General features: G+C 39.6%; 1 protein-coding gene across 1 annotated transcript; it reads left to right on the top strand.

The window, feature by feature from the left end:
* Positions 1-152: 152 nt before the first annotated feature.
* RHAG (Rh associated glycoprotein) lies at positions 153-13,812 on the top strand. Its single transcript, XM_066545936.1, has 10 exons — positions 153-285; positions 4,838-5,021; positions 6,789-6,939; positions 7,134-7,281; positions 8,015-8,172; positions 9,408-9,545; positions 9,770-9,891; positions 10,580-10,665; positions 11,528-11,601; positions 12,269-13,812. The coding sequence occupies exons 1-10, from the start codon at positions 153-155 to the stop codon at positions 12,344-12,346; spliced, it is 1,272 nt and encodes a 423-aa protein (XP_066402033.1). The 3' UTR covers positions 12,347-13,812.
* The last annotated feature ends 1,880 nt before the right edge of the window (positions 13,813-15,692 follow it).

The following is a 15,692-nucleotide window of genomic DNA, read 5'->3' as shown; positions in this document are numbered from 1 at the left end:
ATACTTTTTCCCTCCCATAGTGGGTGGGACGGTGTGCTCACGTCTCTGTTTCTTTTTTTTTTTTACTATATCACCCAGATCCACGGAATTAGCCAGCTCCTCTGAAGGCAAACACTCATTATCAAGCTCTCACAGCCACCTGCTCTCCAGCAATGCCTCCAGACTTTGACACCAACATGAAGTTCAAGTTCTCGATCCTGGCGCTTCTTCTGGAAGTGATTGTCATCATTTTGTATGGGATATTTGTGGATTATGACTCAGATCCTTCTAGAATGTTATACCCACGTAAGTATTTCTGTCTAAGATCTATAGAAGCTGAAATTTCTTTAAACTGATCCTTAGCAAGATTTCTGAATAACTTATGAGACCTACTGACAAAGCTGGAAAAGAAAGTTGTGTTTTGGGGCAAGCACATTTTTCTGAGGTGTGAAAGCAGCAGGCTTCAAAGACAAATCCAATTGAGCAGATACAAAATTCTGCAAGCACCTCACTGCTGAGAAGTTTACTTTTCTGGGAGAGAAGAACCTGAGAAATAGTTCTGGTGTTTGCACAGCAGGTTAAGACTTGGAGAACTGTGTATTGCTTTGAAAGAGTCCGGCATTTTCCAGAGACAGATGGAGGTGTTTCTTGCCAGACCTTCTATCATTATTAATGTATTAAATAATTAAAATTAATAGAATGTTTCATTGCAACCATCCAGGTTTGGAAAAGGTGTCTTATGAGAAATGGAAATTGAGCTGCATATGCATAACTGCTATAAAATGTTTGTGAAACCTGGACTCCAAAAAGGGCCATAGTTTTGGTGACAAGGTGGATAAGCCCCTGCCATCTTCCGAAGCAGTGGCTCCATTAGGGAGCAATGGTTTAGCCTGAGAATGTTTCTGTTGATTTGTTGCTCTGAAAATACTTGGTGAAGATCAGAAAAAGCTCCTGCCCTGAGAAAGTTACTCACATCTCTCATGCAAAGATAAGACTATTGTGAATTATTAGAAAGCAAAGAGAGCTGCAAACTGTGTTTTCCTGGTGGTATTAAAGGTTTGTTGTTCAGTTTTTTGTCTCTGAGGCCTCACTGACTTGCAGCCCCAATTGCAATGTGCTTGATGAGGACCATAGAGTACAGAACTCCCTGCCTGCAGGTAGCACCTGTGTAACTTTGCATGTAATTTTGTAATTTTGAACCCTCTTTTTCTCTCATCCTAACTGTCCTTTCAGTGGCTGTTACAGGGGCATGTGAAATCAGGTTGGAGTAATCGTGTGTTGTGTATTCTCACAGAGAGCATTGCCTGGGTCAGAGAACAGCAAATGAGGGCATTATTCAGGTCCAGATGCAAGTCTGCTGATGGACATCAGGAGCTCATTACTCACACTTAGTTTACCCCCACTGAGGTGTGGCAGTATCCCTGAGCTATGGCACCTTGGCCTGTGCCAGAGCCCACTCTCCATGAGAGTTTGGCCATGTCAATGATGTTCATAGAGCCAAAGGAAAGTTTGGGTTGGAAGGGATCTTAAAAATCACTTCATTCCAACCCCCCACCGGTAGGGACACTTTCCACTATCCCAGGTTGCTCCAAGCTCCATCCAACTTGGCCTTGGACACTTCCAGGGATGGGGCAGCCACAGCTTCCCTGGGAACTCTCTACCAGGGCCTCCCCACCCTCACAGGGAAGAATTTCTTCCTAATACACAATGTAATTCTCTCCTCTTTTAATTTAAAACTGTTTCCTCTAGTCTTATCTTTACCTGCCCATTTAAGAAGCCACTCTCCCACTTTTTCATAAGCCCCTTTAAGTACTAGAAGGTACTTTAAGGTCTCCTCAGAGCCTTGTCCATGCCGAACAAATGAATCTCTCTTAGCTGGAGTAATATTAAACTATCCCAATTGTATTGAACTATCCAAGTTCCTAAATTAAGTTTAGACAGTGTATTGGGAATTACTCTTGGTCCACTGTCACCCAGGAGGTGATTGCTGGCCTAGGTAAAAGTTATGCCAAAACCCACATGAATAGTTTGACAGCACAGGTAATGGTACTAACACTACAATACAGATCTTCAAATGTAACCTACCCAGTTAGAGATCACCTATGCTTATTTCTTCATTAATATCAGTGTCTAAAAAGTGTGGGAGGAGTTTCCTGCTGTCTCCCACGTCTCCCTGCACAGACAGTGTAAGACTGTGTTATTCCTGCACGCTTGTCCCTTGGCTGCCCACACCATTGACCTGTGAGCAGCCTTCTGGAATGGTTTGGGCTCCTGCAAACTGGCACCTTGACCTCCTGGCTTTAGGAATAGCATGGATAAGAGACTACTCTAAGGTGGGAATAGTGTTTTAGGAGAGAAGAACATATATTTCTTTTGGCCAGGTTGTTCAGATTACCACTAGATACATAAACCAAGCAAACACCACTGATGTCATATTGAATTTTTAGATATTGGCCTCACAGAGGTCATCTCCAATAAAGACTGGGAAAAAAAGTAGATTTTCACAATACCTATATTTTCACTTCTAGGACCTCTTACTCTCAAATTTACCTGTATAAAGTGCAAACAAAAATACAGTTTGCCTGAGGACTTGGCAGAAATTTAATGCTATGGTTGTATAGGTGTATTAGGAAGTATCTTGAGCCAGGACTTCCCTTGAGTCCCTAAATGATGGGTTCAAACTGCTTCCCATGCTATGCCTTAGGATGTTATCCCATCTGTATCTTAGAGATTTAGTTCTTTTGTACAGGAGGTAATTTATATTCTCAGGACTACAGTGCAAGGCCTGACTTTGAATGCCTTAGACACCTCAGCACCATGAATTCAAGCTGTTTCAGTGGTTTTGGACAGAAGAAAACTAAAAATAATAGTGGAGGATCAGCATAGCTTTGCACTCAGGTAAGGTGGGCTAAGCTGAGATCATTCCCAAAGCATAGCTTTGCACTTTATCTATTTCTGGCTGGTACAAAAACTGGCATGGAAAACTGGATGGACAATTTCAGGTGTTTTGTGCCACTGGAATGGGAGAACAAAGGGGTGTGATGGTTCTTAGAGCACTGCAAGAGGATTTCTTTCATGTTGGCATCCTATTTGCATTGTCCTGTGAGCATCCATGACTCCTGGCTTAGGAAAACTTATGCATGCCTCTTGTTCAGGGTTCTATGGTTTACAACTCTAGGCCAAGCCAGATCAGTTCTAGAGTATGTCACAAGCATCTTTGTGTTGAGACTGACCACCTTGCAGGGGAGGTAATGTGCTGCTCTTGGCCAGCCTTGCAGAATTCTGTGCAGTGTCTTTGTCCAGGATCTGCTGGAGTGTTTTTCCCAATCTTTATTTTCCTCTCTCCCAGAAGTGCCAGATATTGTCAAACATAACTAGTTACTGAAACAGTTCAGTTCAAATCATCTGTTTTCTTCATCATTTAAAGTCACGCCAGACCTACTCTTTAAAATCATGCATAAAGGACAGTTAAAGTTTAAGGTACAGGCTAAACTAGAAGGAATTTGTTCTCAACACCCATGAATTAACCTAGTTTTAACCAGGACTTTAAACCATTTGTGTTAATAAGTCCAGATAGCTTTAAAATGTCCAGCCTGAAGTGGAAGCAAAAGGGCTGGAGAGGTTGGTGAACCACGTGCATTTTTATAGAATCACAGAATGGCCTGGGTTGGAAAGGACCTGAAAGTTTATCACCTAATCCCAAGCCAACCAACAATGCTGTTTCTTAAATGCAAAGTAAAAGCTCTTACTGCTATTTCAGTGCTAGGGCAGGGCTGGAATATGACACTGCAAATATAAAGGAGTTTATTAGGAATACCCACTAAATTCTTATACTTCTGGGCCCTCTTTTGGCCAAAGTTGGTAATGCAAAAATGAGGAATACTTCAAGTGATGGGAATTGCAACTTCAAGCCAAAAGTTACACTAACCAGCTCATGTTTCTCATGCTTATTGGCATGCAAGAGCAATTAAATACAAATTTTTAAAAACAGTATATCTACACTGGAGGTTCTTACTAATAGTGAAATCAGACAAAAAATTGCAATAGAAAAAAAGTTGCAATTAAAAAAAAAAAGTCCTGTAATTGGACTCAAACCTGTCTGGTTTAGAGTCAATTAAATCACATAAGGCCTTAAAGTAAAAAAACATTTTAAAATATAAAGTATCCACGTTGTGGTGATAAGCTCAGTTTGTAGTAAAAGCATAAAGAACAAAATTTAAGTAATAACTTTATAAAGTAGAAAAATAACTAACCATATTTTAACAAAACTCATATTTCAAAAAGCAACCAAATATTTGAAGGAAGACTAATGGTGTGTTGATTACCTATATTAATTTTTAAATTTAAACTTAGTCTTAAAATTAACATTTTTTTATCCATGTAAAAAGATCAATGTCTCTGACAGTAATTTTTAGGGATTCCAAGGATTCCTTTGCACTGGGACACCTAGCACTCACCCAAACAAATACTATGTACAATTTTGGAGTTAGTCAGAACACACTGGCTCTGACCACCTTGATGGGAAGGGGAACAAAACTCTCCTGTAAAGACATGAATCTGTGATGATGTTCCAGGTAGCTTCACAAAGAGAGGACAGTGACAGACACAAGTAAATTTGCAAGTATAGAGATCCAGTGGCTTTCCATAATGATATAGGAATCAATATAATCAATAATTAGGTGCGGCATTTTCCAGACATTCCATTTCCAGCTGGCAGACTGGTGATGAAGTGGGAAGAATGGATCACAAGCATGACTGGAGTTTGGAACTCTTGTCTACTCAAGCTGCCTTTGTCCCCATTTTCTCACCCTTCTCAGTCACTCTTCACAGTCTCTACATAGATGTGTTTTCCCTTCAGACTTTCAGGATGTCCATGTGATGATATTTGTTGGATTTGGTTTCCTGATGACCTTTCTGAAGAAATATGGATTCAGCAGTGTTGGTTTCAACATGCTCATTGCCGCCTTCGGTCTCCAGTGGGGAATCCTGATGCAAGGATTTTGGCATATGGAAAGAGGGAAAATTTCTGTTAACATCGAAAGGTATGTGTGAATTCACAAAAATTGATATTTCTCTGCCTAAAGATATCAGGAGAAGCCATAAACCACAACATCTATGGGGTCAGACTTAACCTGAATTTCATTAAGCCTTACTGTGCACCTCTCCACATCCTTCTGCCCTTCACCTCTGCGGGGGCCACTCCTGGTGCACTGGGCCAAAGTTTGTGAAGAAATTTGAGGTTTTATCTTGCGTGTGGGAGGTGTGGGTCCTGTAGAGAGATTGCTTTGAATCTCTGAAGCTGTGGAAGATTTCCAGCAGTAGCACAGCACATCCTGCACCCAGCAGGTATGGAGGGATCTGTCTTTCCATGACACATGGGGTCACAGAAGAAAGGCTGGAGCAGCATGTCTGTGCACTCACAAGGTTTGCTCTTACTTCTCAAGGAAGGATGTCCATGAGCATCATATTCCAGCAGGGTCTGAACACCAATCACAGAATTAGAGACCTCATGGGCAACGTCTCTAAGCACATTTAATGCCCCTCCTCTTCACCTGTCCTGCCTCTACTAAGGTCTCAGAGTGTTTTCCACATCTGCAGTTCTGTTTTCTGAGACAACTTGTAAACACTTTTGAAATTAACAGCGTCAGAACATTACTGAGGGGAAAGAAGGAATGATACAAGTAGCTTCCTAATGCTTACAGGCAGGCATCTCTAGAGGGACCCAGAGGTTAGTGCCTCTCTGTGCTCTAAGTTTTTGATCAATTTCTGGTTTGATTTACCTTTGCCAATCCCCAAAACACATTAACACTGGTCCTGCCTGACAGCTTATGCAAAGATGATGCACAGAGACAGAGAGGTGTGCAAGGCTTCCAGGATTATATAAACCATCTGAACAAAGACCTCACCGTCATCTTTCAAGCCTAGGTGGCAGTCAGGGGCAGTCAGGGCTGGAAATTGAGAGGCTGGAACATGTCCAGAGGGCAAAGGAGCTGGAGAAGAGTCTGGAGCACAGGTCTGATGAGGAGCAGCCAAGAGAGCTGGGAAAGGGGCTCATCCTGGAGAAAAGGAGGCTCATGGGGGACCTTCTGGCTCTGCACAACTCCCTGACAGGAGGGGACAACCAGGGGGAAGTCAGGCTCTGCTCCCTCTGCACAAATGAGTGACAGGACAAGAAGGAATAGCCTGAAGTGACAAGAAGAAATCACACCAAGTGAGGTTTGGTTGGATATTAGGAAAAATCTCTTCACAGAAAGGGTGGTCAGGCATTGGAACAGGCTGCCCAGGGAAGCTGTGGAGTCATCAGCCCTGGAAGTGTTTTTAAAAACCTGAAGATGTGGCACTGAGGGACATGGTTTAGTGGTGGACTTGGCAGTGCAGGGTAAAATGGTCTTAGAGATCTTTTCCAATCTAAATGACTCTGTGATTGGACTCAATAGTCCCAGAGACCTTTTCCAACCTAAATGACTCTGTGATTCCATGACATCCCTGCATATCCCCATACACTTCTCTTCTGCCTTTACATCATAATTCCAACCAGCTAAGCACATGGTGTATGCAGGAAGAAACCTTCTACACTTACCCTTCACTAGCTGGTAAGACCCTTACAAATCCATTTGGAAAGGTTTGATTTCATTTTTATCCATGAAGATGAACTTGATAATTTTGTATCTGAAGAGTTAAAGCTCTATAATTTTAATGATATAATTTTAATGGCATGTTAGGTAACAGCTAAAAACAGCTTTTAAACTTATTTTCTTTTATTTTTGTGTTTTGGGTTTTTGTTTTTGTTTTCTTTTGCTTGACTTCAGCATGATAAATGCAGACTTCAGTACAGCAACTGCTTTGATTTCATTTGGAGCACTCCTGGGGAAAACAAGTCCCATTCAGATGCTGATCCTGACTCTTCTGGAGATCACAATGTTTGCATGCAATGAACATCTAGTTACCAAAGTATTCAAGGTACAGCTATTTAGCAATCATTGTTTTCTCTTTATAACAAATGCTTTCACTTTTTAATACTTCCAGTTTGCTTATGCTAGGCTCTTATTTCTACCACAGAATTAAACCATTAAGTCCTCCAGACTTCTCGTTCATCAGACCCCTGTCTTTATGCTGTATAAAGTCTCTGGCATTATTTTTGGTCCCTGTTACAGGCCACAGATGTTGGAGCTTCGATGACTATCCATGCTTTTGGAGCTTATTTTGGTTTGGCTGCAGCTTTCGTCTTGTACCGTCCTGGTCTGACAAACAAACATGATAATGATGAATCCACCTATCACTCAGACATGTTTGCCATGATTGGTAAGTGAAGTAATATCAAAAGCTGATCAGCTCTTCATCCCTCTCCCATCCCTATTTTTTTCTGATTACCTATTATTATGCTACATTATTTTTCCTAAGTACATTTCTGGAGGCAAATTCCTTTTACTCTCATGCATGCACCATATTTACAGTGGCACACATATTTTTACAGTTTTTCCTTGCTTCCAAGGATGGAAAGATCAAATAAAATATATGTTTTCACTGTGCATTAGTGGTGACTTCCTTTCTGTTAAATCTTGTACTTTTCAGCAGTACTTCCAAAGAAATTGTCCATAATTAAAATGATTGAGTTGTGCCTGTCATGGTAATGAATATCAGAAACCATATATCTATCTGCCCATGAGAACTGTTCACAGACCAATTCACCAGCTAAAACTTTCAGTTGTATTGATAGATGATAAAGGATTTGCATGTGAATTGTGTTGCCCCTGTCTCCTGCTCTGGCCGGGGCTTCACAGTGGTGGTGAGCTCTGACAGTGAGAGGGGCATTACAAGGGGTCATTAAAGCCTTCCAGTAAGACTTGACAAGAGACCATGTGTCAGTATCCCAGCTGCCAGTGTCAGAAAAGCTTCTGCATATTCTATTATTTCTTCCAGAATTTTGGCTATTCCATGTTTCTCATTAATCGTCATCCTCATTTCTTTGTAGCTCTGATGTACTTGCCCTTGTGACTAAACAGCTTTTGCTTTGTTTTGACTTCTACTCATGCAGGTACCCTGTTCCTTTGGCTTTTTTGGCCCAGTTTTAACTCTGCCATTGCAGAAGCCCAGGTTACAGCCATAATCAACACTTACTACTCCTTGGCTGCCTGTACCATCGTAACATTCGCCCTCTCCAGCTTGGTGGATAAAAGAGGCAAATTCAGTATGGTAAGAATCACATCATAACCCCTCTTAAATCGAGTCAACCCTCTCCAATAAGGATGAGTAGGCAGATTCCCAGTGTCCATCTATCTGTCCACTATCTGGAGCCTTTCCTCATACTATGGCCACAATTAGAGATATTTTACTTGTAAAACCTTAAAGTCTAATTAGAAGTGGCTGAGAGAGCTGGCGGGGCTTAAGAGAAAATGAGGCTCAGGAAGGATCTTCTCACTCTCTACAACTCCCTGAGGAGGAAATGTTCAACCAGGTGGGGCCTGGTCTCCTCTTCAAATACCAAATGACAGCATGAGCCTCAAGTTGCATCAGGGCAGATTTAGACTGGATATTAGGAGAAATTTCTTCACAGAAAGGGTTGGAAAGCAGTGTAGTGGACTGGGAACATGTTGGTTGTACTGGTTTGATAGTTGGATTTATTAATTTCAAAGGTCTCTTCCAGCCTTAATAATTCTGTGATGATTCTCTCTCGTTCACAGAACCTGCTGGACCATAGAGACATTAGTCCAGTGTTCAGGTGGATTTTCAAATCTTATTCCAGAGTTCCTACTTGAGTTTCCTTATTACAACAGCTAAAATAGGTCTCTCAAGGAAATGAGCCATTCTCTGGAAATCTCAGTGCATCTCCACTGTGGTGGTGTTCACAGGGGTCCCAGGACGAGAGAAGAGACGAGAATCTTGACTCCATGTTTCAGAAGGCTGATTTATTATTTTATGATATATATTATATTAAAAGAAAATGATATAGTAAAACGATACTAAAAGAATAGAAGAAAGGATTTCACCAGAAGGCTAGCAAGGAAAGGAATGGAATGATAATAAAATCTTGTGACTGACCAGACAGTCCAAGACAACTGGACTGTGATTGGCCATTAATTAAAAACAACCACATGAGACCAATCAAAGATCCACCTGTCGCATTCCACAGCAGCAGAAAATTATTGTTTACATTTTGTTTCTGAGGCCTCTCAGCTTCTCAGGAGAAAAATCCTAGCAAAAGGATTTTTCATAAAATATGTCTGTGACATGCCACAACAGACAAAACCAAATCAGCTTCTGTCCCCTTGCCCTAAAATCCAGCTCAGTGTTCATCCACTCCTTTCCAGCAGCTGCAGTTATTTGTCTGAGCCCAGAACGTGCAAGAGAGCCCTCAGAGGCACTCAGCCCTAAAACAAGCCACTGCTCCCCCTGTGTCACCTCTGCCTTGCTCTGTGTCCCCTCTGCAGGTTCTCATTCAAAATGCCACCCTGGCAGGAGGTGTAGCAGTGGGTACCTGTGCTGACCTGGAAATCCACCCTTTTTCTGCCATGTTCATTGGGGTCATTGCTGGAATTGTCTCTGTCCTTGGGTTCCAGTTTCTGACTGTAAGTATTGGGGACCCAGCTCTGCTCCCATTTTTTATTTCTCTTTGGCTTTCCTGGAGCTCCCTTGGTTTGCTACAAAGGGAGGATAGATACAGTAAATCCAGGTAATGGTGACTTTTATTAATGATTTGATTCTCGTACTTCTGCTCTTTCTTTTGCATACCATCTAGAGATCATGGAAAACCATAAACTCAATATAAACTTCCTATTTCCCCTCATTTCAGCCTGTGATGGCATCCAAGTTGAGAATTCAAGACACTTGTGGAGTTCATAACTTACATGGTTTACCTGGAATTCTGGGGGGTATTGCTGGCATCGTAGTGACTGCGATAAAATCGGAAACTAGGTGAGTTATAGAGAGAAGAGAGAAAAGTTTTTTTATTTTTGAAGGCCTATTATTTTTGCTACCTTATTTGGATTATGATTTTTTTCAGAAATGCATCACTGATTTGATGTCAGGCATTGTATTCTCATTTAATTTGGGTTCTTCTTGATCTCCTGCCTTTAACACACTGTTTAAATGTCAAGCTTGTTACAGACTAAAGGCTCAAATAAAAATAAATAAATTAAAACATCAAAAAGAAACAGCACACTGAACCATTCAAACATAGAAAAACATTTATTATGACTCTACAATTGCACTGTTGGTATTTGTAAGATTTTTTAAAAATCAAGGCAAAATGGCTTTTTTCCACTAGCTCGTAAGACTCCAAAAAGAGGAAATGCTGGTTGTTTTGACAACAGGGAGTATTCTCTAATGGCTTACAGGACATTAATAACCTTCTCAAAGAACTTGTTTTCAACTGTAGGCTAAAAGAACGTTTAAGTAATGACTTCTGTCTTGTGTACAGCAATGACAGGATTTGTGGGACTCAATGTTCTTGGAGATCTTTTCCAACCATAAAGATTCTAGGATATTTTCCTATCAGTCACCTTGTCCAGCATGCAGCAAGTACAAGTTGTAAGACTGATCATCAGTCTCAAAGTGTAGCAATTTTTTGATGGGCAATGGTTTGGTTTTCTACCCTTTTCAGGAATGGTCACACTCTTACTCCTGCCATGCAGGCTGCTGCCCTGGGAAGTACACTTGCAATTGCAATTGTGGGAGGAGCACTCACAGGTCAGTGTGATGCTTATAGTGACTAAAAATATATGTGAATTTAGAGGCTTCTCCATGGAGAACTTAATGTACCAACAATTTTGTGTGACTAATACAAAATTGAAATAATGGGTCCCAATGCCAGAAACTCAAATATGGAAAAACAGTTCTCCAATGTTTTTGTCTTCAAATGAAGTTCAGGTTTGTCAGGAAGAATTTCTTCATTGAAAGGGTGGTCAGGCATTGGAAGGGGCTTCTCTGGGATGTGGTGGAGTCCCCATCCCTGAAGGTGTCCAAGGAGTGACGGGGATGTGGCACTCAGGGCTCTGGTCTGGTTGACAAAGATGGTGTTTGGACTAGGATTGGACCTGATAATCTTGGAGGTTTTTCACAACCTAAATGTTTCTATGATTCTGTGATTCTATATATCTCACTGAATACATGGTCCGAAGATACTGGGTTTTATATTTATAAGAATAAAAAGGTGTTGTTCTGGAAGGAATTCTTCTCCAGATTCAGACACTTCAAATTCTGAGCAGAAACTAGTCTGAGATCAAGACCTACTCAATGAGGTGTCGCACATTTCCATGTGTTTGGGAATACTTCCAAACAAACAAACAGAAAATCATGCTGAAATAGAAAATTTTGGTCTGTAATCTGATCAATTAAAAGCAAGCTGTTATTTATGCTCTTATTTATGTTTGTATGAAGAAATCTGCATCCCCTCTCAGAATAATTGACCTGATGTCCCCAGGATGGTTGAGCATTTCTGTAGATGAGGAAATCAGTCAGAAAACCTATCTGGATGTCTAGGGCACATCTGAGGGATATTCTTTGGTCATTTTCTTCATTTTTTAAACCTCTGATGCTGGTTTTCCTGCAGGTGCTATTCTAAAGATCCCCTTCTTGGGACAAGTATCTGACCAGAACTGCTTTGATGACTCTGCTTATTGGGAGGTAAGACACAACTCCTTTTATTTTCATTGTATTGGAGGACGTACAGTCACTGCAACCTCGCTCTCCTGGGCTTTGTGGTTTGCACACATGAGTCAGAAAGGCTGCCTCTTCAAAATTCAAAAATCCTGCTCTACCTCAATTTATCAAGGCCAGGCGAACCTTCAGGATAATTTTTGGCCTTCTTAGGTAATTATGCCTTTTGTATTGGACTCACCTTGAACAAAAAGCAGAAATAGAGACAACAAATTGAGTGGAGCCCTTTATCTCTCTCTTATGTGCTCACTGTATCAGGTATCCTCTTCCTTATCAGAGACTGATGACATATTCTTAATTTAGGCAATCTGAACTTTATTATTTTATGCCAGGACAAACCCAAAAAGGCAAGGGAAGAATATATAATATACATTCCTTGTAAATAAAATGTGAAGTTAAAGGAAATTTTATTCATTTTTTTCAATAAATTAAACACCTGTTTCTATGAAGAAAAACCCTGAGTTCATCCCTCAGTATCCAGAATTGATGGCTCATGTCAGACTGTGTCAATGTTAATAAACAGACATATATTATATACAAATAGAATTACATTTTTGGCACACTTTAGTCTTCTTTTATGGCAAAAGCAAATCTATATATCCTTAACTGAGCTCTTCTTTGTTTTTCATGGCAGGTTCCAGAGGAGGAGACAGTGCCTGAAATTCACTCCAGCCACCGTGATGAGCACAGCAGATTTGAAGCTGCCATGTAGAAAAATAATTAATCTGCAGTATTTGTCCTAATGATGCTCTTTTCTGTTTCTAATGCTAAGAAACAATGAAACAAGAACCAAGTATTGTCCCAGCCACACCAGATTTTCAAGGAAAGGCTGAAGATATGTATATTTTTGTAAAAGAAAACAAGTTTGATTTTACATTACTTAGTCATTATACCAAGCTCAGGTGAATAAATTAGGTCCTTCAAATATATTTGTTCATCAGAAAAAGGCACCACAAATTGCTCTTTAAAATTATCTATATTTTATCTTTTGTTGTCACTGACAACAATATAGCTGTTTTAATAAACTTTGGGTTTCAAGATTATTACAGGACAATATATTTAATTGTGAGACTTCTGAGTTACATCCTTCAACTGTATAGGGGTAATCAAGAGGAAATTAATTGATATTTTTATATGGACTGGAACAAACTTTCACCAGAGTATCCCAGCTTACATCTTTGAGAAAGTGTGCTGTCCTGTTCTCTGATGGAGGAGAAAGCATGCTGTATTTTGAAGCTTGATTATGACGGGAAGCAAAATGTTGAAATAATTCTTATGTCAAAGCACAGAATACAGTGATTGATAAGGCAATATGAGTATCAAGATTCATTGTTAATATGTTTATTGAAAGGGAAAAGAAAGTGAAATTGTAAAAAATTCATTATTGTCATAGATCTATTTATTTATTGTCATAGATTTAGTTAGTTTCAAGGACATAATAAGGGAACTGAGTAGGAGCTATGAAAACCAAGTGATTGCATAATAGATTTTATTCTATTCAACAGTAATAAGTGGATTGTAGCAGTGTTAATGTCAAGAAATATAACCTGAACTAATGCCAGCTCCAGAAAAACATGAGTTGTTTGGAACTGATTGGAAAGAAATTATGTTCAACCTGCAGAAGACTCAGCAGAGAGCTTCCATGGGGCGAGTCACTGACTCTGAAGTCACTTTCTCCTAAAAGAAGTGAAAGCGAAAGGAAGAAAACTGAAGCTAAATTAAGGGAAATTAACTTCATCAGAGAAGTGGTGACAGCAGCTGCTCAGTTCAGAGACAAAAACTGAGGTGTCTGAAGGAACTCCATGAGGTGCCTTGGTGCATGGGATAATCCATTGAGAGACAATGGATGGGAAGTGGAACTCAAGCAGAAGGAACACAGTGCCTCAATCCATCATTCATGGAAAGCTACTGCTGATGTCTGAATAACAGGCCAAAGAGGGTGAACTTTCAACCTTTTTTTTAATACTAGGATCTTATTTCAAGTCTTACTTATCAGACTTAAGGGAAAAATTCCTCTCATATAAAATGGCACATACATTTTCATTTCTGCTCATGTATTTTTCCTTGAAAATCTTTAGAAAGATACTAGGTAGGGCTGTCCCATATGTTATACCTGCTGTATACTGCTACATATGTCAGATTTCTATCCATTAATAAAAATACATTTGTTGTATCACACTTTAGTCCAGATAAGCTCTTTTGCAGATGTGCAATGACTGACTCTTTTCTACCTTGTTGGCTGTAAGATGAACTTTATCCTCTCAAAGCTGTCACACATTCATTTTTGTAAAAATTGGGGAAGCATTTAACAATGTAAATATTGCATTTGTAAAAATTTTAGAAGTATTTTGTGCATACTTTATGAAGTATTGAAGTACTTGAAAAATATTCCATCTCTGATCAGCCTGTAAAAATCTTATCTTCAATACATGAATTTCACCCCTCAAATTCCTGCTTGGGAGTTCAGAGGGTCTTTCATTCACCTTAAAGCAGGTGAGGTAATTTCACTAGTTTTGAGTGCTGACCACACAGGAATACCTGAGTGAGGAAGCATCACCCACTGGCAGTAAATTAATAATTTGAATTATAGAATCCTTAAGGTTGGAAGATACTTCCAAGATCATCAAGTCCAACCTTGGATGGATTCTCATCATGGCCAGTAAACCACATTGAGAATGCCATGTCTACTCACTTCTTGAACACTTCCAGGGATGGTGAGTCCCCTGCTTCCCTGGGGAGCCTGTTCCAGTGTTTAACCACTCTTCTAGTGAATAATTTTTTCCTAATATCCAACTTAATCCTTCCCTGGTGATTGATGCCCTCAATAATGCATTTAGGGGTTCTTTTAAAATCCAAAAGGGAAAAAATGAACTATATATTTTTGTTCTCCAGTTCTCCTTATAATCTTTCCATAGTAATCCATACCCTCATCCTCTCAGTATTCATTGTCCCCAAACTTCTTTTTCAGAAGATTCCTCTCCCAGAGAAATCAGTCCCTTAGGGTCTTTCAAAAAAACAGAGTAAGGAGATGAATCCCTTTGTTTAACCAGAGCTTTAAATGTTGGGGTTTTTTTTTTCCATGTGACTGTGCCCTTGAAGTATACTACTTGTTTCTCCAAAGGTTTTTTACCCTAATTGCTCACATCCACATTGCAAATGCCAGTAGCATTTGGTTCTCTGGCTTAGGGCATTTTCTTTGATTGGTTATTTCTCAATTAATCAAAGCTTTGAATACCTTGAATCAGCAAAGCTTCATTAATAATTAGTTGCAACTTCTGTGCAATACATGGCTGGATGCTTAAAAGACAAAAGCTGAAATTATTTTACTAAAACGCTTTTGTTCTTCCACGAGGAAGCCTTACACTGGCAGGAAAGGAAAGTAAGAGTTAAACAAGACATGGAGTGAAGGATGAGCTTAAAGGATGGGACTGAAAAGTCAACAAAAGTTAAAGTACAACTACCCTAAATTTGAGGCTCATGATCATCAGCATTTCTTTTCTTTCTCATAAAAGACTGGCAATGTTTTATCCCTTCCAACAACCATTCAACACTCTTCCTGTCATACCTTTGTTCTTACTTTGACTTTTTTACATTAAGAGAGCTTAAATAAAGCTTTGTGGGGTGGGGGTTTTTTTTGTTTTGTTTTTGATTTTTTTTTTTTTTTATGAGTAAAACTTCAATGATATCTTCTTTAAACTAACTAAAGGTCAAACTCACTTGAAACTAACTAAAGGTCAAGCTTACTTTTCAACCCTTTTCAGAATACCAGTGGGTGACCATAGCTTTGAAGGCTGCTGTATAGTTCTCCATTCCTACCTCGGTCAGAGCAGTATTTCCTTAATGAAAAGAAAATGTATTTGAAAGCCATTGGCTGAATATTTGCTTACAAAATTCCTTTTAACATTAGTGCTCAAATCTGCTGCTGAATAAATGTGTTAATTGAATGATCAGATGACCAACTGTATTTATTTAACATTTCTTGGGGATGTCTTCTTTCTCTCTTACTGGGATCAACCTTTTCTCAAAATATATTCTCAAATATATTATCTCAAATATAA

This window comes from Molothrus aeneus, chromosome 3 (assembly GCF_037042795.1).
Source record: "Molothrus aeneus isolate 106 chromosome 3, BPBGC_Maene_1.0, whole genome shotgun sequence".
Classification (NCBI taxonomy): Eukaryota; Metazoa; Chordata; class Aves; order Passeriformes; family Icteridae; genus Molothrus; species Molothrus aeneus.
The sequence above is the reverse complement of the archived record's forward strand: the minus strand, read 5'-3'. Positions and strand labels throughout refer to the sequence as shown.